This window comes from Meleagris gallopavo, chromosome 9, assembly GCF_905368555.1.
Source record: "Meleagris gallopavo chromosome 9, MGAL_WU_HG_1.1, whole genome shotgun sequence".
Classification (NCBI taxonomy): Eukaryota; Metazoa; Chordata; class Aves; order Galliformes; family Phasianidae; genus Meleagris; species Meleagris gallopavo.
The window spans coordinates 8,298,180-8,322,841 of NC_139412.1; the positions used below are offsets into that span (position 1 = coordinate 8,298,180).

The window sequence follows — 24,662 nt, forward strand, 5'->3', positions numbered from 1 at the left end:
TACTCAAATACATCAATATTCTAAATATATGTTTTTAGGTGATATCAGAACATCAAAACCATTCACCTCTCATTAATAACCAACATGTTAAAATAATGCCATACCCTTCTTATTTCAAGTATCAGTATTTATATGACAAAGCAGATCATTTAATTTCATGCACATAAGTTGAATTATGATTACAGTGTACCAATTTATTCTTACTGTGGCATTCCTAAATCAGTGACAGTGGAAGAAAGCTAATAACACATCACTCAGGCAGATGCAGAAGTCTAACACATAGTCAGAAACTAAACTAAGAACCTGGCAATACTTAAATACAGCTCAAGTTCCCTAGTGGCAGACTGTCATAACTGCTCAAAAGCAAATCAAAATAGTTATCAGAATACATTATCTTGGGAGCAATTGAGAAAATGCATAATAAAAGATATTTTATACGTAATTATATAGACGGATGTTTGATACTTTTGTGCATGTGTACATGCATGAATATATCACATCTGATCCTTGGTTTTAACCCCCAAAAACAGAAAATAAAGGAAAATACATTTCAATATAGATGAAGTAAAAAAAAACAAACCATACTAATTTATGAACCAGAGTGATATTTCAGGTCAAGAGCTCCAAAGTTTGTATTTAATTTGCGTAACAGAGAAAACAATACAACCAAATCTACACTGGCTCACTCCTAAGTTGAAATAACAAGCAGACCTGTTTGTAACCTATCCCCTGCAGTTTCCCCAGAGCATTTATTAGATAGAACTTTCTGCAGCAAATAACAGAGTTTATGAAAGGCACACCTGGCTACTGAACTAGGGGCAGCAATGCAATGTGTTTACTTCTATCAAAACTGTACCTCCACTCTGTTAGCAATATACATGGTTGTTTCAGTTTCAAGATTTCATGTTACATCTTTAATTGTGGGCATTTAGCAGACTGCCTCTTATTATTAAGACACTGCTGACTTTTATTGTCAACGTGGCAACAGGACAAGGCTAATAATCACTAGCACCAGAAGCAGCTTGTGGTTTTATATTACATTGAGGTAAATTACACCGGAATTAGAGTGGATTACTTTTATCAAATGGGGAATAAGCTGTTAATTAACTCCCCGCTGTAGCAATCTTTTTCTGAGCTTGCAACTGTTATTAGCTCTAGATTAAACTGTTGAATTAATTTCCCACTTACTTACTATTTCAAGAGTTTTTAATTTACCTGGCAGCAGTTTTAATGGGAAATTGTATTAGTGAGCATAAATTGTTTTTGGGAAGGGTAAACAGTTTGTGATAATGTTTATTAAGTCGTTTTGTTTGAGCAAAAATATAATTGCAGTTTTAATTAGTGCATGGTTGTTGGAGTATTAGGTTTGAGATTACATTATGGCATTCTGAGAAAACAATTGCCCAGGTAATCCCAGCATTTAGAAGTGATAGCAAACAGCACAGCCGCGACGAGCTGTGTGCCATGCACACACCTCCGTGCCTGCCTGCCCATCCACACACCCACAGGCACGGCTATAAAAGGAGCAGGATGGTGTGTTGGGGATGACAGAACATCATTTCTTTTGCAGTGAGGTGCAGGCACGTGGGGCCCTGTGCTGTGGGAATGGATGAGAGGAAGATGCTGATAAAGCAGTACAGCTTTGTGTGCACGATGTGGGCACATTTTGGAACCTTCAGATTTAAAACATGAAAACTTTAGATCTTTCAACAGGGCCAAACTTGCTTTAAACACTTCATAATTTCTATCCTTGGTACTGTTGTGTCAATGACAAGCCTAACAGATGGCATTAAGTCATTAGAAGAAATTAAATTAAAAAAAAAAAAATACCAGAAATGGGAAGCAATGCACTGTAATAAATTACTAACGATTGTTTAATTTGTTACATATTGGTTGACTATATTGTGACTCATTTACTGTAGTTTGCTGTTTTCTGGCATTTATAAAATCCTGGCTGGGCTTCTGCTAAGCCTGTACAATATCACAGATAGCAATGGGCAGCACAAGCAGCAGTGGGTGCCTCTGCTGGGAACCTCCAACCCCACAAGTGCAGCAAAGGCAATGCAGCTGCATCATACACCCAGACTGGAGAGCAGAAAGTAGCTGTTAAAGTTAGAGAACTTAATCCTCTCCAAGTTTCCAGCCTCAGCATTATCACCTGGTACCCATCAGTCACATCTTACCATCTTCTGTACAACACTGTCATCAGTGCACTGTGGTACTCCTACAATCATACTACAAAATATTTAAAAAATGTGTTAAATTGTTGAACTAGCTTGACTGAAAGTGGTTAAGAAAGACTGACCCTATCCTAGACAATGGCTCTCTGCAGTGTGGTAGTAATGAGGTCCACATGCAGATAGACCCATTACCTTCTAATAGACACACCTAGAAAGTAGAATGTGACCAAGCTCATAAGTTCCAAGTGTATGAACCCTTCACAGAGCTTGCTAGCATGTAATGGAAGCAGTCGTTGCTTCTGGCCTTTATTACAGAGAGATATATATGTAAGCAAATAAGGATAGTTAAATTTAAGTTCAGCCAAAAATAACCAGAGTTGAAAAACAATTTCCAAGAGCTGCCCAATTTCTTTTTTAAACTCATACAAAGTCTATACATTTTGCAGACCTTCCAGTTTTAGAAGACTCAGGCATCAAGACATGAGCCCACAAGGTTCCTACATACCCTCCAAGCAACCTATAGTCAACTGAGGTGGGAATATGATAATTACTAAAAAGAGTAGAGACTGTGTTTCATCATTTCCTGTAAACAACCTGCTGCTACAGTCATTTATGCTTCTAAGTAGATGTTGGATTTCCTGAAAATCATAGGACTATGAAAATTGTAGAGAAATTTAAGAGAACGTGCTTAATACTTCAAAAGAACACTTTCCAACGATTGAAAGATAACCTACTTGATACTGCATGCAATTTAATTAATACTTTTGGGTTATTTTTTTTTAATACAAAATGGCTACATTGAGAAAATACATTGAACTTGAGAAAACAGGGGCACTTTCAGAACCTGCCATCTATTAACAACCAAGATACACTAGAGAAGGTAAGTAGTATTTTAAGCCTTGGTATTTCTTCTGACGGAAAGATTGCTTCCAGCTCAGGCACTGAACAACACCTAGCACCCTTGCTGTTACACAAAGCGTTTGATATCTTATAGACATGCAGAAAATTTGTTTATATCCCGTATTCAGCCTTTACAGTTTACAGTGACTATCTGTCACAGTCCTGTTTCACCTCATCTCATGCTGTAAAACCCACAGTATACAACAAGACTTCATCACTGCACTGTAAGAGATACCACAAAACCCTGAAGAGTAAGGAGGATCTACTCCTTTCCAGAATTGTGATGCTTAGCTCTATCTAAACCCATATTGCAGCACAGGCTTCCCTTGAAATATACACAGTCAGCACTGTCACACATTATCACTACAACCAGAATAAGGACAAGCTTCTTACAAAAAATCAAACGAACAAACCACAAGCAATCCATCCCATATACAAGCCATTTTAACAGATTCTTTTTTCTCCTTCACTTTCTTGGACAGGTATATTGCAGTCTATATTTATGCATGTTTCTCCTTCCCAGCTGCCACATTCTGTTGTTACATTTATAGAATTTCATCTTGTCAGTCTCAAATCACCCCTCCAATTTATCCAGATCATTTTGAATCCTGAACCTCCCTTCCCAAGTTCATAGCTGCTGTCAACCTGCAAATGCTGCAAGCATACAACAGACTAGCATCCCAGTGATTAAAGAAGATACCAAAGAAAAGATGACCCAGAGAAGAATTGAGGGGATGGCTAGGGGACAATTCCTGTTAAGCACTGATTCCCAGTCTACCATCATACTACAATCACAATTTATAGATAGGAGTGAATTCAATTCACTGAAGAGCCAAAACCAAACCAAACCCAACCTAAACCAAGCACAAATGATTGCCTAAACAAGGAGCTCTGCACAGCAGCAGCATTCTGCTCTCCCGCTCCAGCTTTGCCACTGCCTTCTTTAATTTAACATTACCCTGCATTACCAATGGAATATAAAGCACCTCTTTTTGAGGGCCTTGGAACTGGGATGCTTATAAGTGACCTGGCAAGAAAAGTCATCTGCCCATATTTCTCCAGGTAGCCCTATACACAGAACTGGTACAACTTACTGGCTGTATGGCTGAAGCTGTTGTTGATAATGGCTCTTTACTGGATGGAGAACTATGATCAAGCAATAGATATGGTGTTAGCAACTATATTACAGCTATAAACACAGCTATGAATCACACAACACTGATTAACATTGCTCTTGGTTTTTGTTTTTCTCCCTCAGCACTTTCTTCCTGTACTGCATTCGAGGTGTGGTCCAAGTTGGAAACCATTAAATGTTCTTTAAGAAGTCTACAATATGTATTTTTTTTTAATTCAAACTGAAACATAAAAATGTTCAACTGAAGCTTATTCAATTAATTTTAGTTTGCAATTTATAAAGATTTTACTATTCATGCAAAGGAAAATGAGAATTAAGATGCAATGTGCTGACATCCACTGCAGTTTTACAGCCTTTTTAATACAGAAGTAATTTTAAAAATAATAGGCTTAAAATAGTAAAGAAACCAAAAACTAATAGTTTTGCTAAATTACCTTTTTATTACATGGTTTCAATTACGATTCCCTCATCCTCCCACCCAACATGAAGATTGTTCTCTCTTTTCTCTGGAGGAAATTATGAGATGAAGTACAGAATAGACTTTAACCAAATGTTGGAACCTCAATTGAAAACACAAGTATAAGACATTCTCAGCATGATTTGTTGCAGCAAATTCTATAGAAGTTAACAGTTCTTAAAGATGTATATAACTTTATGAAGCATGTTTCTCGCATATGGTAAGAGATTATTCTACTAAACTCATCAGTTATTACATTTAATATGCACTAAGCTAAAAATTACAAACAATAAAATGCTTTCAACCTGAATATGTTTTTTGATTCCTTTGAAGTCATCAGAAAGCTGCTGTGGTTTTAGTTAAGATATTATGCTTCAGCATGAGGAAAACGTTATATTACAGGTGCAGAGAAGATCTAATCCACATGTTGCAAGGTTACATATGGATACAGAAAATGGATTAATCCTCAATTCCCTTCAGTTTTGTCTCTTATAGGTCAGAAGAAGAATGGCATAATTCCGAAATGATATGATACTGTCAGCACCTTTTATTTCATGTCTTGTGAATCAGATCCTAATTGATTATAATTTCATCATCATTTAGAAAGCCAAAGATCACAAAATAAGTAAAAATACCCATGTGGAGAGAAAGAAAAGAGGTCACACATTATAGGCAAGCCCAGTACCATAAAAACCACCCAGCCTTGTCTATACTGCTGTAACAACATTGCGTAGGCCAATCCCAACTACATTTAAGTTAGGTAATCAAATATTTGTACCAACAGTATCACAGAGCTCAGACCCGCAGCCTGCTCAAAAATGCTGTGAGAACCAGAGGTCAAATTTCAAGTTCTAGTAAGACCAAATTTAATATGTGCTTGGGTACAGAAGGTACTAATTTTCTTTCCTGAGTTAATGAGCATAGTCTTTAACACTCTAGGTTCTGTAGGAAAAGTTTGCATTTAGAAATCCCAAATGCCTTACCAGGTTTTCATTATTATTATTATTCACATCTTAAGGAGTAAATATTTTACCTTAATAGAATCAGTCCTATTTCCAAAAAGAGCGTATCATAAGCACACTGCTACACAAGAACATGGAGCTTGAGCATTCCACAAAACATTCTTGTTACCAGATTGTCTTTTTGTGGATTTTCTCTCAGAAAAGGACAGTTAAGCTAAAAAGCGTTCAGAAAAATCTAGCTTATGACCACAACATGTGCAAAGCTGAGAACCAACTCAGTGAGAGTCTTGGTATATGTAAATATTAAACATGTATTCTGTTCCGTTTTGGTTATTTGTTTGTTTTTAAACAGAGCAAATAACGTAAAGCTTTCTTTTGAAAATTCCATATTTGGCTTCCAAGAATATGTATAATTCACATTATCTTCATATTTTATTCTCTATTATGGCATTACTTAAAAACTATATTGGTCCCATGAGGCTACAGCAGATCTGTGTTAAGGCTAGCTCTAAACCTGGTACCAGATTCACCAACCTTAATCTAGTGGACATATCTACCACAGACCACAAGTTGAAAACATACATAGTTTCAATCACTTTGTCCAGGCTATGAGACGAAACAAAACGAAACATTCTGTTAGGAGCTGCACAGAATAGCGCAGCAATCTATTTAGAGTTTTAAGGAACCCTCTAGAGATCAGTCTGACATGATGATTATTAGATAAGTACAAACACACATCCATGGAAATTGGTGCACGTTTCTACTAACTTCATAATTTTATAGTCGTTTTTCTTATATGTAAAAGTAGCAAATTTTACACAGTCGTATGAAATAATAGATAAACACAGTTTAAGATCAGAGCCAACTAGTTATTAATTCACAGGAGATATAAATAGCAGTAAACACCTTGGATTTGAAGAGTCTTGAGCTTTGCGAGCTTTATCTGAGTTTCATCAGGAAAAAACAAAGTTCTTAAATCTGGAAAAAAAAAACACTATTAAAAGCACATATATGTTAGCAACACCGAACTTCACCCTTTAACAACACTAACTTCTACTTATGAAAACATCCTTATAGAGCTTGAACAGCAGCATCAATTCAGTAAGTTCCAGTAAGTTCATCCATAGATGTGTATCAAGCACTGTCTGTACTGAATACTGTTTCCAAAGGCTTAAGAGCCACCATTGTCTCTAGATGGAGGTTCCAAGCTTCGGAGCATTATGCACAGAAAGCTGGATTCTCCAAGGAAAGATCATGAAGGTGAAGCACCGTAAGAGTATTTACCTGCTCTGAATGACAGCCAGGCTCAGTGTGACTAGGTACCTTGTGACAAGTAATCACAAAGTGGAGCCCATACCCTACAAACTTCCTTCAGCACTAGCCCAGTTGTGTCTGAGTCAGGTACGCTGTAAAATTTCAATGATGCCTTTAAATTCTAATGGTTTCAAGCTGCTGTAAACTTCTGCAGCAATCAAAAATAATCTGTCATGGGACTAAGGGGTATGAACATCATGTCATAGCCACTCTGCTGTTAGATTTATTGGAGGGTAAAGCATGTCATTTATGCATCAACTCACAGGAGAAAAAAGCAATCCCTATGAAGTTAATCTAATAATAGACTGGAAAGCAATGATTACTGTTTCATGTGCAGTAGCTATTTGTAGCAGTGGTTGGCCTAATTCAGCAGGCCTTGCCTGTCAGAGCTCTGGGATTAGCAAGTGTTTAGATGAAAATCTATCGGGAAACATCAAGAAATGGTTTAATGAGGAACAAAAGTCTTCACTGTTACATTTAATATTTGCTGAAACTTCTCCATTTGCACCACTACATTTTTTAAAAGCTTACTGGAACTGACATCCCAAATAGAATGCAAATGTTGATGGACTGTAATTTTAATTAATCTACAATAGCTCACCACTATTTCAACATAAAAGTCTGCTTTCACTCTTCTCTTTCTGCAATGAGAATACCCTCATTGAATGCAAGATTCTTTAAAGATATGTCTAATCATAGAATGACTCAGGTTGAAAAGGACCCGAAGGATCAGCAAGTTCCAACCCCCCTCCACAGGCAGGGCCACCAACCTCCAATCGTGACCTTAAAGTACTACACATTCTCCATCAATAAAGTAATTCATAGATCTTGGCTAACCAACCTGGTCATTACCCACGCGCTATAAACCAACAGCTGATATCTTTTTAGAGGAGAAGAAATAAGAAGTAAAAAGAAAAGTGAAAAGTAATTCATCCAAAATTCAGAACCCAAATGTACTGCAAAATGGAACAATGGGGACTGGATGCCAGAAGACCCTATTTTGGTCTCCAGACCTTTCCCTTGCCAGCATCCATGCACCTTGTGTTGGAAGATGCCTTAAGCATTCCCTTTAAGTTCTCATGTTTAAGAGCCCTGGGAAAGGCTTGTTATCTTCCTTCACACACTAAGCAAAATACTAAGCAAAATTAAAACTAACTTAAGTAAGATATTTATATATCCTTTTGCTCACAGGTATTTTCTCTGTAGATTGGATACAATTACTCAAACTAAGAAAACAACACATTCCTAACAGGAAGACTAGCTAACTCAGGCCTCCAAACCCGGAGGATGGGATGCAACCACGTGTAGCTGCAGGATGCACACAAACAGTGTTCCTGGATTTCCGTCAGCAGTGGCAGAGAAAAGAACCCTTAATGTGCTGCAGCCCAGCCAATCCAATACCCACAATATTTAGGGTCAAACACGCAGGCAGCTTAACCCACCATTCCACCTGTCAAATTCCTGTGCTTGATCCCTGGCAGCCATCCTTTGGATCCTGAGAGGTTTCCTGAACTTTCAGAGATAAGATTTATATACCTCATCCAAACCTCTTCTAATCCTCCTCTTTTTGCAGATGGCACAGACACTGGAGGCATGAACACAGGAAACCTACCAGAAGTGCCTTTATGATTTATTGCTTCCGATTTCTATCTCTTTTGTATCACTCCTTTTTTTTATTGCCTGGAAATAAACACTGACTTGAAAGGGAAAGAAAAACGGTCACGAAACAGTTTCTAGGATGGCTCTGCCTTTCAAGTAAAAAGCACGTTGCACAGGATTTTGGTGTGGGCCATGATACAGAAATGGTTCAGCTAATTGAGGGCAACCTCAAGGTCAACACAAATTGTCGTGTAGACATAAAAGTCAAGGACAAAAAAATAAAGAGGAAAGGCAGAGTAATATGCTGCAATGAAAAATGGAGATCAAGAGAGACATATCAGAAAAGGAAGGACATTGTCATATCAATGAGCAAAAAAGCTATTCTCAGGGTATTTTCTTATGCACTACGTACACTGAAAGCCTTCAATCGATGAATACAAATTCTCAGCAGGATTAGGACTCAAACTTATCTAATATATAGGATTAATAAGCTAGTATAAAAAAAAATATTACCCATAATCAAAAACGATAATGAAGCAGCTCCAAAACAGAATGGCAAAAGTAATTTTGGTTAACTGCTATCATGTTTTACAGGTTTGAAAAGGAGATCCAAGTGAGAACTTATTAACAATCTAACCAGATGCAAGTACAAAAATAGCCTTCTGAAGCCTCATACAGACTAAGCTAATACATTTCAGGAAAAAAAACCAAGATCAATATATACATATGTCATATGAGACTACACAGAAAAATTTTGTACTAGGAAGTATCAAAAAACACTACCTAAATGGCAAAACCCTCTGAATTGCCACTGAAAGATGTCATGGCTTTCTGGGTCAGCTAAATTTGAATAATAGGGTGTTCTTAGCCCAAATAACCTATCGACTCCCATATATAACAAAATTGAGAGACTCTTTCAAGTGTCTCCTAGATTTAGCAGCTGTTGGTCTGACACTGTCAGCAATGCATCCATCTTAATCACAGTATGATCCTTTCAACTTTTCTTTTTGAGGTTCTGATTACTTCCTTCCAACTTTCAAGTCCCTTCATATCTGCTCAAGACTCTTATCAGCTCAGAGCAATGGGTGCATGTGAGTTAAAACAATGTATCTGGTTTATGCTGAACCACATCTCCTTTTTTTAGCATATGTTTATATATATATGTGCATATATGTAAGTATGTACGTATTTTTCAGCTTACACATAAAGGAAACCCGTACTCAGATGCTTGCAGGAGTCACCTTGTAGGTACTTTTGTTCTTCTGCTCTCATAGTGTCTGCTCTAGGAAATCCCTGTAACGTGCCTTACCCATCACCCTGGGCATTTTATGTTTTATTCTCATTATTCTTTTTGATTTTTTCTTTGCTTGAAGTAAAAGACTCCATATGTTTTGCTCTTTTTTTTTTATTGGAAAATGTTAATGCTGTGTACCAGAGGGTACAGTCAAATGAGGGATTGCCATTTGGACAGAAACACATAACACAAGTATTGCCTAGGGAATATCACCTGCATGTGTACTTTAATCATATCATACCTTTTTCTCTTGCCAGAATTTAAGGTAGTATTTTGATGCTGAAAACCATATTCAGTGTTCTCCAAGTTGTTCTGTTAAACTCTTTCAAATTATCTGGTACTTAATGACCCACAGTTCATAGTAGATTTGTTTCCAGTTCCTACAATGACCCACGTGAATTATATTTGCTTTTAAAGGAAAGCTCAGACAAATGCACTTTATGTGAATTTTATATTACATTTAAACTCTTTTCCTCATTTGAGTACCATTGAAAAACTAAAACACTACTTTTAACCTAACAGAGCTGGGAGTTCCTTAAAAGGAGAGCACTCATATTTCATCAGTGCACCAAGAGAAGGCTGCGCATCTGAAACAGCTCTGCTATACCAAGTAATTTACATTCACTAAGTGGATTAGCTGAAATAAGCATAATAAATGAAAGAGAATAAAATAAAAAACAATTTCACACTAAATGAAGGCTTGACTTATAGGAAGTGGCAGCTCTGATGGCCCAAGGCACAGAATTAGTTTTGCCACTCGATAATTTGACTGATTCACTCGAGTGGCCAGAAGAAGACATTTTCTGCCTGATTTCAGTGTAATCAAGTCACCTGCTCTGCGATTGCCAGGGCCAAGTCAACTGCACTCTGCTGCACTCCGCCTGCGTGCCGCGAGTAGCAAGAACAGTGTTTTCTGCCTGTGTGTGCAGAACTACTGAGCTGTTAACGATAGCAGCATTTAACAGCATCTGTACATTTTTTTCATCTGAAACCACATATGCAATATGAAAGTAATCTACCCTATTAGCTCCTTTATTTACTCCAAGTTTGGGGCTGCTGATGGGATGTTCTATTACATATACCAAACAGCTTACGGATTACTTTTGCTTTTGTTTTGTGTGTGTTCTTAAATCTTATTTTTGACATACGCAAATACAGAAGAAAAAAAAAGTAGTTCTCAGAGACCGGAAATATACATGACATTTTCTGTATTAATTAGACTTGACTGAAATTATTCATGAACAGCTACAGCAAGATTCTGCATTAAATCTATGTAACACCTTTTAAATATAATTCTCTTTCATACATATTTTTATGTTACTGCCTATAACCTAGAGTACTCTACCTTATCCATGTATATATATACATGCGGAGATGTGGGAAGGCAACTTGGATGACATGACGTTAGTTTTATTCCTGCCTACTGAACAGGGTTAAGACTGGTAAATGCAATAAAAGTGTTCATCTTCAAGCACATGACCAGTTTCACTGGTTATTATTTATAGCTAACCTTTCAAAGTAATGACTGCACGCTGTATGTTAAAAGAACAGAATCCTGTATTACTGTGGAGTATTTTCCCTTTATGCAAATATTACATTAACACTCCACCAGTCAGGAAAGATAATCCACTTAGAAATATCATTATTATTAAAGCACATTCAATCAATATGCAAATGCGAAAAACAGTAATTAAGCTTTTTTTTTAAGAACAATTGTGCATCAGTAAAAATAAAGACACAAGTTGTCTTAAATGATTTCACATTTTTACAACCTATTCTCTACTTGATATAAGTTAATGCTTCTTTTATCCACATTTTTCAGTATGAAAATCCATGACCACATAATGATAGAATCATTTCAGCTGGAAAAGACCTTTAAAGTTTACCTAGTCCAACTCCTCCACAATAAATAGGGACACCTACAGCTCAAAAAGGGTTGCTCAGAGCCTGGTCTACCCTGATTATGAATGTGTGTTAAGGACAGAGCTTCCACCACCAAGCTGGGCAACCTGTTCTACTGTCTTACCACCCTTACTGTAAAAAAAGCTTCACCCTTATGTTCAATCTAAATCTCCTCTCTTTCAATTTGTAACAATTTCTCCTTGTCTTGTCACAACAGATCCTCCTAAATAGTTTGTCCCTTCCTTTCTTACAGCCCCCCTTTAGATACTGAAAGGCCATTCTCAGGTCTAGACAGAGCCTTCTGTTCTCCAGGGCGAAGAATACCAGCTCTCCCAGTCTGGCCTTATTAGAGGAGGTGTTCCAGCCCTAGAATCATTTTTGTGGCCCTCCTCTGTATGCATTCCAACAGGTCCACATCTCTCCTGCACTGAGGACTCCTCATCTGGATGCAGTGCTCAAGGTGAGGTCTCACCAGAGCAAAGCAGAAGGGCAGGATCACCTCCCTCAACCCGCTGGCCATGCTGCTTTGGATGCAGCCCAGGATATAGTTGACTTCCTAGGCTGCAAGGGCACACTGCTGGCTCATATCCAGGTTGCCATCCACGAGTACCTCCAGATCCTATCCAGCTCCATCCTTACATTCCCCAGTTTGTACAGATAGTAGAGGTTCCCACAACCCAGGTGAAAGATCTTGCACTTGAATTTACTGAATCTCATGAGGTTCTCCTGGGCCCACTGCTGCCTGTCTAGGTCTGTCTGGATGGCATCCCGTTGCTCGGCTGTGTCTGCTGCACCACGCAGCTTGGTGCTATCTGCAAACTTGCTGAAGGTGCACTCAATCTCACTGTTGATGTCATTGTTGAAGAAGTTAAGAGCACTGGTCCCAGTACTGACCCCTGAGGGACATCACTCATCACTGATCTCCATTCAGATGTTGAGCCGTTGACCACTACTCTCTGGGTACAATCTCACAACCTCATCCATCCAACACCCAGCACTCCACCCATCAAATCCCTCTATTTCCAATCTGGAGAGAAGGATGCAATCAGGGACCATGTCAAATGCCTTACTAACATCCAGACAGATGAAATCAATTCCCTAGTCCACTGATGCAGTTAAACCATCGTAAGAAGTGACAAAGTCGGCCTGGCAGAACATGCCCTTGGTGAAGCCATGCTGGAGATAATTGCAGATACCAATTCCCTCTCTTCCACATGCCTTATCATAGCTATCAGTATCTGCCCCATGATCTCTGACACAGAGGGGAGGATAACAAGTTGGTAGTTCCCTGGGTCATCCTTTCTACCCTTCTTATAAATGGGTGCAATGCTGCCTTTTTTCCAGTCACAGGGACTTCACCTGACCATCTGACCTTTTCAAATGTCATTGACAGTGACTTGGCAACTATGCCAGTGAATTCCCTCTGGCCTCTGGGATGTATCTTGCTCGGGCCCATAGACATACAGATGTACAGGTTCTTTAACTGGTCTCAAATCTTATCTTCGCTTACAGCAGGAAGGGTTCACAGCTCCCCCAGTTCCCACCTTCCAAACCATTTGCTTGAGGGCTGTATTTACAGCTGTTGCCAGAGAAGATTGAGGCAAAAAAAGTTGTTGAATACCTCAGCCTTCCTATTATCCACTGTTACCAGCCTGGCTGTGTTGCTCACTAGGGAATGAATAACCCTCCTGAACTTTCCTTTTCCAGTTGTACCTATTGAAGCCATTCTTATCCTTCTTTGTGCCCCTTGCAAACCTAATCTGTTAATAAAATGAAAAGGTGACCTTGCCTAATTTAATAAGTCTGTGTAGAAACACTCTTTCAACATGTAAAAGAATTACAAAAAGGTTATCATAGCTCACTTTCATGGGAGAGTTACTCTAACTTTTCCAGCTCATTTCTCAGGCTCTTACTGTAATTCATTAGATTACATAAAAACAATGTAGATCATTATATTTTAATAAAGGCTTTCCTTTCCTAATAAAACGTCTGTCATGTACATTCAGGCATGTATTATATAAAATACTTTTCTTTCTGAAGTAAGCTTTTCACATTCAAGCCACAAGCGGTTGTTAGCTCCAGGAATGACTTTTCTTTGCAATGAATTTGAGGACAAATACAGTTGCTAGACAGAATCCCCCCAAAACTCTAGACCTGCTACCTTCCAAACAGGCACACCATGACAGGATAAGATCAGTTACTACCAGCATGAAGAGGTTCTCTCTCTTCAGCAAGAGGGCAGGGTACAACACTAGGCTCATTCAGACAGCTTGTTTTCCTTTACATCTGTTCATTTTAACTGCGATAGAAGTCTATATGATCAGAATATATTTCCAGTGAAATGTGATATGATTCCAGTAACTTAATGAGGATGATCAGACAATGAAATCTATTTTAGTGACGATAGTTTCAAAATTAAAACATGTGCCTCCCTAGAATGCTCAGTAAGCAGTGCTTTCCTTTCCTCATGAACCCTGTTTTGTTGCCAGCACTTGGCATCATGTTGTACTGCTTGGGAAGGACTGAAAGAAGATCTCATTCTTCTTCCTGGAGGAAACATCAACTGCATCCACTGCACCTTTGTGCAGCACAGGTCTGCTCTTGTGGAAAGCGGCTCTCATTGCTAATACCAATTATCCCAGCTTTCTGCCCTCACTGTATGCAAAACCTTCTCCCTCAGAATACCAGGGAGGTTTTTCCCTGCTTTGCATAGCTGGGCTCACATTCCTCCCTCTTGTTCACACACAGCAGGCTTTGCCTTATTTAAAACATTTGTCCTCTCAGAAAGCTATGCTCTCCTTTTTACAAACACAATGCAAAGGTTACTCCAAAAATCATCAGCAGCAAACAAAACATTCAGACCATTGGCTGTCACTGCCTTGCACCAAGGAAACACTTTGAAAAGGAAGAACTTGCAGTAGCATTTTGCAAACCACTTTCCTTAGACAAGCAAGATTTCTACCCACCTCCTTGCACTCACAAGTGTTAGCTGCTCACCTAACTCTGAACTGCTCCATGAGGCCAAAGAGAACAAAACTGTCATCTTCCATGTGAACTCCCTATCAGCAATCTTTTGGTTAACATTTTTTCCATCTTTTTTTCAAATAATATGCTGCTGCTTCTCACGAACCCTAGCTCACACAAGACAACAGAAGGATGCAGAATGTTAGGAGTGGTTTGACATGCTTCACAAATTCAGTTTCGCAAAAGAATCCTTATAGAACATGATCTCCAAAATGTCCTAATAAATAGTAAGACACTCATTAAAGCAAACAAGTAATGCAACCCACATCAGTGGAATTACTCAGGTGCTTAATTTTTAAAAACACACTTAAGTACTTTGCTTGTTTAGGAGTCCAGAGGTCTGTAAGACAAGGACTGAAGCACTGCAGCTGTTAAACACTGGAAGTACTTAATCCCTGACCAGAATTATAGCTATGGAAATACTTGGATTTAGGTATAGCACATGCTTACTTTTCAATCCAGTGAGATTAATTCCCCGTTTAATACTTTTGAACAACTTGTAACAGTGTTGCTTCACCAAGAATTTTACTAAAATACAGCCTAAGTTTTCCTATGGGAAACTGCACTACTCAAATCTAATTTAGATGTGAATGCAGCATTTTAAAAGAATATTACAAACCTGAATACAGCAGATTTTAGCACCGTAAATAGATGGTGAATCAACATTTTTCCGCAACCAGGCATGTATCATCAAACCAGTCACAATTGTATCAATTTAAATATATCCTACAATTAAATTTTTGTTTATAACCTCTGACAGACCTCAGCTTTCAAGTCATAGGAATAAAACCTGTGCACAGTTAGCTTGAGCTTACCAGGTTGTTTGAAATACTGCTGGATAAATCTAAAGCAAGGAAGACAATCAGTAAGGATCTATGCTTCTTGTCCCTGATGTTATATTCCAGAAAATTTAGTTCTGTTGCTAGTACAAAATTTGCTACAAATGCACGAATCATGTGCCACCCCAAGAAACACTCCCAAATCTGAAGAAGCTTGATTTGTTACCAGACGATTACTGGCTACATGCACTCAATGACTTGCTCATTGACCATAACCAGCTATGTCAGAAAGCCATCCTCCATTAGTATTAACATAAAAATTATTCAATAACATCATAACTTCAGCAAATGAAAATCAGACCCTTACATTAAAATGTAAGAATGTATAAAACATGCAGTTGTCTGGGATTCTTACACAAGCATTCATAAGGCATTTAAGTGCATTTGATGTGATACTGGATAAAGCTACCAAGTGAAAAACATTTCAGAATAGAATTGTTCAAATTAATCATACAATCACGTAGAAAAATAAAACCTAAGAGAAAATCTTCAGTTACAACAGTCCCGCTATTATTGTCAAATCAAACCTCCAGATAACAGAAAGAGCTAAAGATAACAAATCTTTTATATCTCCCATTACCATTTTTTGCTTTAGGACATTTCACGACAATGTAAAAAAGCTCAACTAGTTCCAAAGGCAGTTAAAGATGTGATGGAGAGAGGCAGAGAGGTATTAGGATCATTATAGACCTCAATGCCTTAGGACATCAGGCTAAGAAAAAAATTGGTAGAAAAGAATGTCACAGATTATAAGGACAGACAGATGAAAACGTGCTGATTTTGTTAGCTATGCGATACTTGCACCAATGATTTCAAATAGTTCCCTTCCACAGGCAAAACAAGACAAATTGTGAGCAGACCTGCCTTACTTGCCCAGAGAATCCAGTCTTAATTCTCTTAATGTGACCATTTTAGCCTAACTTTGTCATCTCAAAAGATAAATTCAGTAGTATCGATTAAAAAAAAAAAATAAAAATCTTCAAATGCTTACAAATGAAAGTGTATTACTGAGTTTCACACTTCTTGGACAATAATTAGTAGCTGACGCTACGTGTAAATTAAATTTACAACAAGGTTAACAATTCAGTAAATTCTCAACAGCTTTAAGTATTCATATATCACAAACCTAATGTCCTACACAGATAAATCAGACACTAAAAATGGATCTCTAAAGAAAGAAAATATTAAAACAGGGAAGGAAAGGGGAACTTAGTGACTCACGGTCACTCAGATCATCAGAACTCTAGTGAATGGCTGTATTTTAAAGAGTAATGATACGATCCCAAATTCCTCATTCACTCGAATTCATGCTCCCTTCAGCACAGAAATGTGCTGGCACAAGATGGGGTGGTACTCAATCATGCAGCATATGCGGTCTTTAATTTTAAAATCCAGTTAAATGGATGTTCTAACATCATTTTTTATCTAGGAACATTTCATGATAAAAGAGTGAGCGTGTAACTTATTTGTCAGCTTTACTGTGCAGTGGATAACTTTCCTATGTTACTCACATGAGTTTTCATTTCCCAAAGCTATACGCATTCATTATGACAGTAAAAATGAAGAGTTGCTAAAGAGATGTATGCATTTTTATTACAGTTTGAAAAAACAGATCTTTCTACAGTCCTTTGAGCTTCTGAGTGTGTGATTTGTATAAAATATTTCTCATTTTGGGGACACAGCAGATGGAGTGCAGGGCACTGTGGGATATGCCATTTATCACAATGACAGTGCGTAGGTAGCACTGATCCTCTCACCACAGGGGGAAGCTAGAGCTGCAAATGCAGAGCAGCATTAAAAGCCCGACGAGTGGAGTTTGGCAACACTTGTACCACTCATTAACTTAATCATATTAATTTATTAGCCATATATATCAAAGTAATTCACTGCTGAATTGTCACCAAGAACAATTTATAAACTGTTAATGTTCCCCATTGGCAGGGAAGTGCTGCAGTATCCTTAACCAGTATGTTTGCCTTCGATTAAAAATAATAATTTCTACCAAGCCAGGTAATGCCAACAATGACAAAGTTGTACATATGTTTCACATTATAAATGGAACTTTAAAGTGACATCTATGACAACTGAAAAAAAAAAAAAAAAAAAGGATTATGGTAGACAGTGAAATGAGCTGCAGAAATAGTATGTAAACATACAAAAATGCTCAGTGAAGTATTTTGAGAAAGTAAAATGTTCCCTTTAACTCCCTGATCGTCTGCTCTCAGAGGTTCTAGGACTGCTGCCAGCCACAGCAGCCCTACATCTAACATCTCAAGAGGTGAAATCAATCCATAAATTTACTGTTAGGAGACCCTGAATGAATGTTTATTCTTCAAGTAGCTTTCTTAATATCAGACGTTACAGTATGAACACAGACACCCTCAGAACCTGGTTGTGGCATTGCTGGTCTCCGAGCACATGGAGCGGATTTGCTGCCTTCAGTCCCACTGCACCTCTCCTAAGGGATGTCCATGCTGCTCTGCTCCTCAACCCTGGGCACATCTTCCAGTTCCACAGGCAGGACAGACCCACAGGCACTATGGCTGCACTCATATTAAAAAAAAAAAAAAAGCCAACAAGGAGGAGACCTGTGGAGCAGTGGTACAGAGGAGTTCCCACAGGCAGCAGGGCTCTGTTGTGAGGCCACGTGCTCACCTCCATAACAAACAACTGGGAATCAAAGGTGTTAGAAGCCTCTAGCCGCTTCCATTCCTCCTAAACAGATGCAACCAATACAAGTGCTCAAACACTACAGCAAATATTGCTGTCTCTCTGTTCCCTGGAAAGGCTGAGTGACTGCTAAAAAAGCACTGCTGAATGGAAGTAATGCACAAAGTTACCATTCTCCTGTATGGTGTTTTTTGCTTAATTCCCACAGTGATGTTATCTGGTTTATCTATTACAACAGAAATTTCACTGAAATATCAAATCTTGAAACTATGCAGTTCAAACATTCTTAACTATTTTTAAGTTAAAATTACACTGAAAAACTGTTCATGTCTGCACAAACGAGTCAACATTTTAATTATTGTTTCTTATAAACTCTAGACAAACAGCTATTCAGATAAACATTATCTGTTTTTATTTTATAGAAATAATAGTAGTGTTTCAACACATTGAATAGAGAAAAATCTGTAATGAAGACTTCATATAGTGCTTTCTTTAAACCTCTTTGGGTATGAGCTAGATTACAGGCAGAACAACTATGACAAGATCCAGCTTCTCTAGCAGCTTCACTCTGTATCAACAGTTTTCTGAACTACTGATTTAAGTAACATAATGGATTTCACTTTCTCTGCACACAGTAAACAGCTGCTTTGGAGCCTAAAAGTTCCATCAGTAAGTCCCAACTGTCTTGTTAAGATATACTGAAGACAAAGCCCTGTACATTAACAAAAAAAACCCAAACGCTTTATCTCCTATTAATGTCACTTCATCACACTGCATTGTGTGAAGAAAATGAAGAAAGCCTTTGATAACTGTCCCTCACTGACATATGGGATTTTTCCCTTGCCCTCACAGCAGGCAGGGGCACCACGCTGATTTCGACATTTCCTACAAGAATACAGGAAGCACAACACTTTCTCCTAAGCTAATGCAAAATGGACAGTACTCAAATATCAGCTCTTGGGCAGGGTCATTGTGCTGCTTGCTCAAGCCCTTCCCATCAGCATGCATCCCAGGCACGCTGCCCCATCGTTCTCAATCACTGCAGGGTTAGCCACCCTGCTGCTCCAGCCTCGTCCTCAAACGTTCCCATTCCCCAAAGGCAGAAGGTAGCTGGAAATGTTTGAAAACATAGATGCTTCACTTAAACTGCTTTCCCAATTTCTTGCACGTGAGAGTAGCTGTAGTCCTCTTTGCCAAGATGTAAAAAATTACACTCTGCACTGGGAAATGCAGTATGCCTAATTTAACTACCTGTTTATTATGTGAAAATGACCATGTAAACTGAACTGACACAAACCAAATGGGTGATGAAAATAACAGCACATTTCAAGGAATGGAAACGCAGATGGCTCACCCAAGTCTGCAGGAAGTTGCTAATCATCATTCCTGTAATACACACTACAGACAGATCTGAGTTCTATGGCCAGAACAGCAACTTCTTGAGACGTATCCATCTAACCAACAGCACGTATGGTCAGCACTGCTTCACTTGAATGAAACCATAGGCTAAAGGGGAGGCAAAACTAGAAAATGAAATGGATGGATGAATCACACTACATCTGCTAACATGGAGTCTGTTACCAAAATGAGTTATCTGAAGAATAAAACAGTTTTGATGGTAATTTGGTCTCATCAGAAAATGTCTTAAAAAAAAAAAAAAAAAAACATAAGAAGAGAGAGTCTGATTTTTATTTTTTTTTAAATATTGTAGGCAGATTAACATAACCATCTGCAAACCATATACAAGTGAGATCCCAAATAAGTAAATTAACACTTGGCTGATACACAACACTTTAATATCCTTGCAACTTTTACTCTATTAACCACCACTCAGAAGTCGGGTAGAAAAACCTTCATTCTTTAATAAGTGTTAAAATGTTTTTTGTTCTTAACTCAGCCAAAAGGAAAGAATCCAACTGCAGAAGTGTTGAAAGCAACCAGAGGAAAGCAGACAGTAATTAAGTGAAAACAGATATAAATAAAGCTAATGGAGGCTTCATATCCCAGGTGCTCCATCAAGTTTGCAACAGCTTAGATCCCCCACTGAGTTCACAAGTGACTCTTCTGGCACCCCTCCTTACTCAGCACTTACCCCAACTTTCTCTATGCTGCTTTTCTTTATGAACAAAACAAGACCAAAACTTCAGGGGTTCTGAGTCCTGAGTGCTGAGACTACACAGCCATTGGTGCAGAGCACCTGTGCCATGGGCTGGCTACAGGACGCTTCACCCTCAGGGATCCATCTCACCTGAGCACTCAATGACTGTGATGCTTTGGAATTGTGTGTTTTCTCTTCTCTGCAACTTAATTGCAGAACACCCTTTCAGCTGCTTGAGGTTTGTGTGTGACTTCTGCCATTTGGTCACACAAAGGTTTTCACATACAGCTCACAAGGTCAGAAATGCAGCCACCCTGGGCCTCAGCTGAAAGGCAGCACTTGGGGGCAATCTCCTTACACAATCCTCCACAAGGTAAATGAAGTGGGATATGTCCCAGTCACCGCTTCAGATTACAAAAAAAGTCAAAGTCTAGAAATAACTACGCTTTAAACATTTTTATTCAAACACTGTAATACTTAATATATGTGAGACGCTGTGTCTAGATTCTATTTTACTGTGCAACACAGTTTGCCAAATATTTTCCAATTTAAAGAAACACGGTAACGTGCATTAAAAAAAGGTGGAAAAGCACTATGCAATATTCCAGATTTCTCACAAGTATGGTGACTCTTGTGCTCTCCTGTCTATTGGTAATAATCCAAACAATTAAATACCCATGAAATTCCTGGGCTAAGTACATGACAGAGATACTAAAACTGTCAGTTGTTAGTTATGAGTAAACATACAATTCCCAAACTCTGCTGCATGTATTTACAGTGTGTGAAGTTGCACTTGTTTGACTGTGGCATCTGGCTGTACTAAAAGGCTTTTATACTTACATTAACTACTTTGGGTTTCTCTGACTATTGCTTAAGAATGTTTATTTCCATTTTCACAGAAAAGGGTTATTGGTTCTCTGTGAAACTGTCACGATGCTTGGAGTTGTAGGAGGAATCAAAGACCTCAGCTTTGTCACTCGGCTGAAAACACTGGGACCCACTGAGGCACTCAATCACACTGCAACAGGTTTTGTGAGCAGAGACCACAGTCACTGCATTAGAGACAAACGCTTAATTCTATGATTGCTGTGAGCTGTTCTCTGCATTCCGCTAAAACCTTTAAGTTTGCTGTTAGAGATACAACATGTTTACACTGGACTTTGATAGTAATCCTAAAACTGCTAAGCCTCTTGGATATTTAAATAACTACTATTAGGAATATAGTCTGTCAATATAGCTGTACCCTCTTGATTTTATTACCAAAATAAACTCGTTTGTCTTTGGCATACCATCAATTAAAAAAAAATTGAAATACTCATCAAAATAGCTTAATTAGGGACTTAAGACTTGACTAATAAAGTGGAATAAAACACCATGCATTACATTTTGAGTAGAGATTGCTTGTAATTTCACGTTTTTATGCTTCTTTTTTTATTATGATATTTAATGTAGATTATTAAAATAGAATCTACTGTGGTAACGTGAACTTATTTGTTTTTTGAGTGTTTCTTTTACAGCTCTTAAAAGCATTTTGCTATCTTCCCAGCATACATTAACAATGTTACAACACAATACACATTAGCCACGCTGTTCATATCCCATGAGAACTAAAACACACATGCATTTGAAAGGAAGAAATGCATGCTACAGGGCTCTCTGAAACAATTGCTCATTTTCTACTTTTTTTTTTTTTTCCCTTCTACTAAAATAACATTTAATGGAATTTCCTGTAAGGAAATTACAATTAATAAAGAACTAAATTACAAATCCACTAGATTTCAGTCACTGCAGCAACAAAACAGAATTTTCATGAACACTCAAAAAATCCAATAATGTAACCTCTGCTAAAGCTTGAAAAAGCCATGAAGGACAAGGCACTTGGATCAATATTAGTTTATTTTAACTGCTGTGCAGTATGAAGAGATGAGGCTGATCATCTGATGGATTTTATTACCTGTCGGAGAGATAAGGCCTGGTGATAAGAGGCCTGGAACTCCATGGGGCAGAAGACGTGCATTTTCCTGAATCGCAACTCCAAGTGAACGCTTCGGGGGTCTTCCTGGCCGTGAGCTGATGAAACAAGAAGAGAAATGAAAATGCTTTTTATTTTTCAAATATTTGCTTACTATACATGATATATGTATAAAATAGGCAAACTATCAAAAATATGTAAGATTATATTAGCAGTTCTTGCCTAGAAGGAAAAAAAACCTCAGTCAATGAAGCATACAATAACTGTATAGATTTCAAATGAACTAACAATACGCTGTCAAACAGCACCTATAGTTAACACAGTCGTGAGCTCTACGTCACATAAATGATGAGAAAACTTTCATTTTAGCTCCATTAAAATAGCAAAAACAAATCAATCCAGATTCTAGTCCTAACGTATCACTACTTTGCTAATACATGTTTCTCAGTATTCCTGTCTGCAAAATGGAGCACAAGAGATTCACGTGCATGTGGGTGAAGTCTTGAAAATGCAACTAGATGCTTTACTCATCTCACAAACGGAGGTTTTTGGGTAACGTAGATTAATGATGCAATGACTGGGGGGACACCAGAGCCATTCAGATTAGGTCCACTGGAATTTATTAGCTCAGATTCAATTGAATATAACCGCTGTTTCCAGGCGCTTCCACAGCATCTCAGCCAGCCTGGCTTCAAGGAGGCATACCCACATGCACCTCTACAATCCACGTACTAGCCAAGGTTTCCCAGCTCTTACAGGTCACTAACAGAGAGATCTCAGCAGTAACTGCCCCCCATGCACATGCACCATGCAAGCTGAAAAGCCACACTGACTCAAATTTCTACACAATGCAATCTTTATGATATTAACTGCCATGTTCTGAATCATGGCAGGTAACAGCCTATTTCTGAAGACTCAGCACTAATTTAACATTCAGCTTTTCCAAAGCTGTCTACTTCACAGATTGACTTGTGGTTTTGACCACCACACATAGGTTAAACCAAGAATGTCCAACCTGTCAAAAACTCCCATCTCCAACCACCTTATGAATTATGCTTGTGATTTTTAATCCAAAATGTTGAAGATCTGAATATTCATTTACAGTATCTATTTTTTAGCTATCACATTCATCTCTTAGGTCAGTATGCCTGCATGAAACCATGCTATACAGCTACCACAATACAGATTTACAGAGCAAAGACCATTTGAATCAACTTCCCCAAGACAAATAATAAAAATATAACCTCCTAATGTTTGCCGAAGTACTCCTGCTTCCCTTAGATCAAAACAATTTTTGCTTTGCTGAATAATAGAGCTCCTGACAAAATATAGTGAAACACTGCATGAAGTAACTAAGCTGCAACAATGAATGAGGTTTGAATAGAGAGCATTTCCAAAATGACTTCAAGTCCACAAAGACATTTCAGTTAAACCTCACTCCATCAACTTATAGTGCCAAAGCTCTCCATCAATGTAAGACAAACTCTGTGTTTAGATGAAGACAACTTCCAGCAACACTGCGCAGAGGTACCATTAACGTGTTCATTTTTCACACACTGTGCTAGTGCTATTTTGTTTTACTGTACATCAAGGTAGCACAAAATCATTTTTCCAGTTTATTATTTTCTCTCTAAATAACTATCCTGTCCTTTTTTTAGCTTCAGGTTTGCCCATTTTGTATTTCATCTTATTTAGTGTGTTTTCTATTTTACTTTGTTATGCTTTATTCTACTATGATGGCTTTAAAGTACAGCTTACTATGGAAGCCCAGACTCATGAGGCTTTAATAAGGTAAACCTAAAATAACAGCATGCAAATTTCACAGGAAGTTAGATGCACAAATGGATTACCTATTAAAGACACCTGCTGAATGGTCATCTACCATACACTATTATGTATGGTTATTAGCCTTGTATGTAGAGATGTGACATAAAAAGGAGTTGTTACAATTTCAATTTACACAAGTCTGTGCATACACATGAATCTCTAGGTGCTTAACTGGCACTTAATGCATTTGCAAAAAAATCACAAAAATAAAACACCAAAAATGAGCAACTTTCTCCAACGGTTCAACCAACAAAACCACAAAGCATTCCCTTCTCAAGCTCAGATACTACAAAATATGTGCAAAACTCTGTATGTTGATATAAGCTGTAAAAAAAATCTAAAAATAAATAAATAAATCGAATATTTCTAAAAGAATTTATGAAGAAACATTTATGATTTATTATTTTTGATGTACCATAACCAAGGTTTCTTCTTGGGAGGACACCACAGCTCAAAGAAAGCACCTATTTGAATACAAGCATTTATAGT

The 24,662-nt window shown here is 38.0% G+C and overlaps 1 protein-coding gene across 5 annotated transcripts in view; it reads right to left on the reverse strand.

Moving 5' to 3' along the window:
- The window catches only part of DACH2 (dachshund family transcription factor 2), a 266,533-nt gene that overhangs the window by 111,415 nt on the left and 130,456 nt on the right, over nt 1-24,662 (reverse strand). For all 5 annotated transcript variants that reach the window (XM_085230818.1, XM_085230817.1, XM_085230816.1 and 2 more), the window contains one exon: nt 22,329-22,444. In XM_085230818.1, the coding sequence (XP_085086944.1) occupies nt 22,329-22,444 (116 nt within the window). The remainder of the gene's footprint in view (nt 1-22,328; nt 22,445-24,662) is intronic.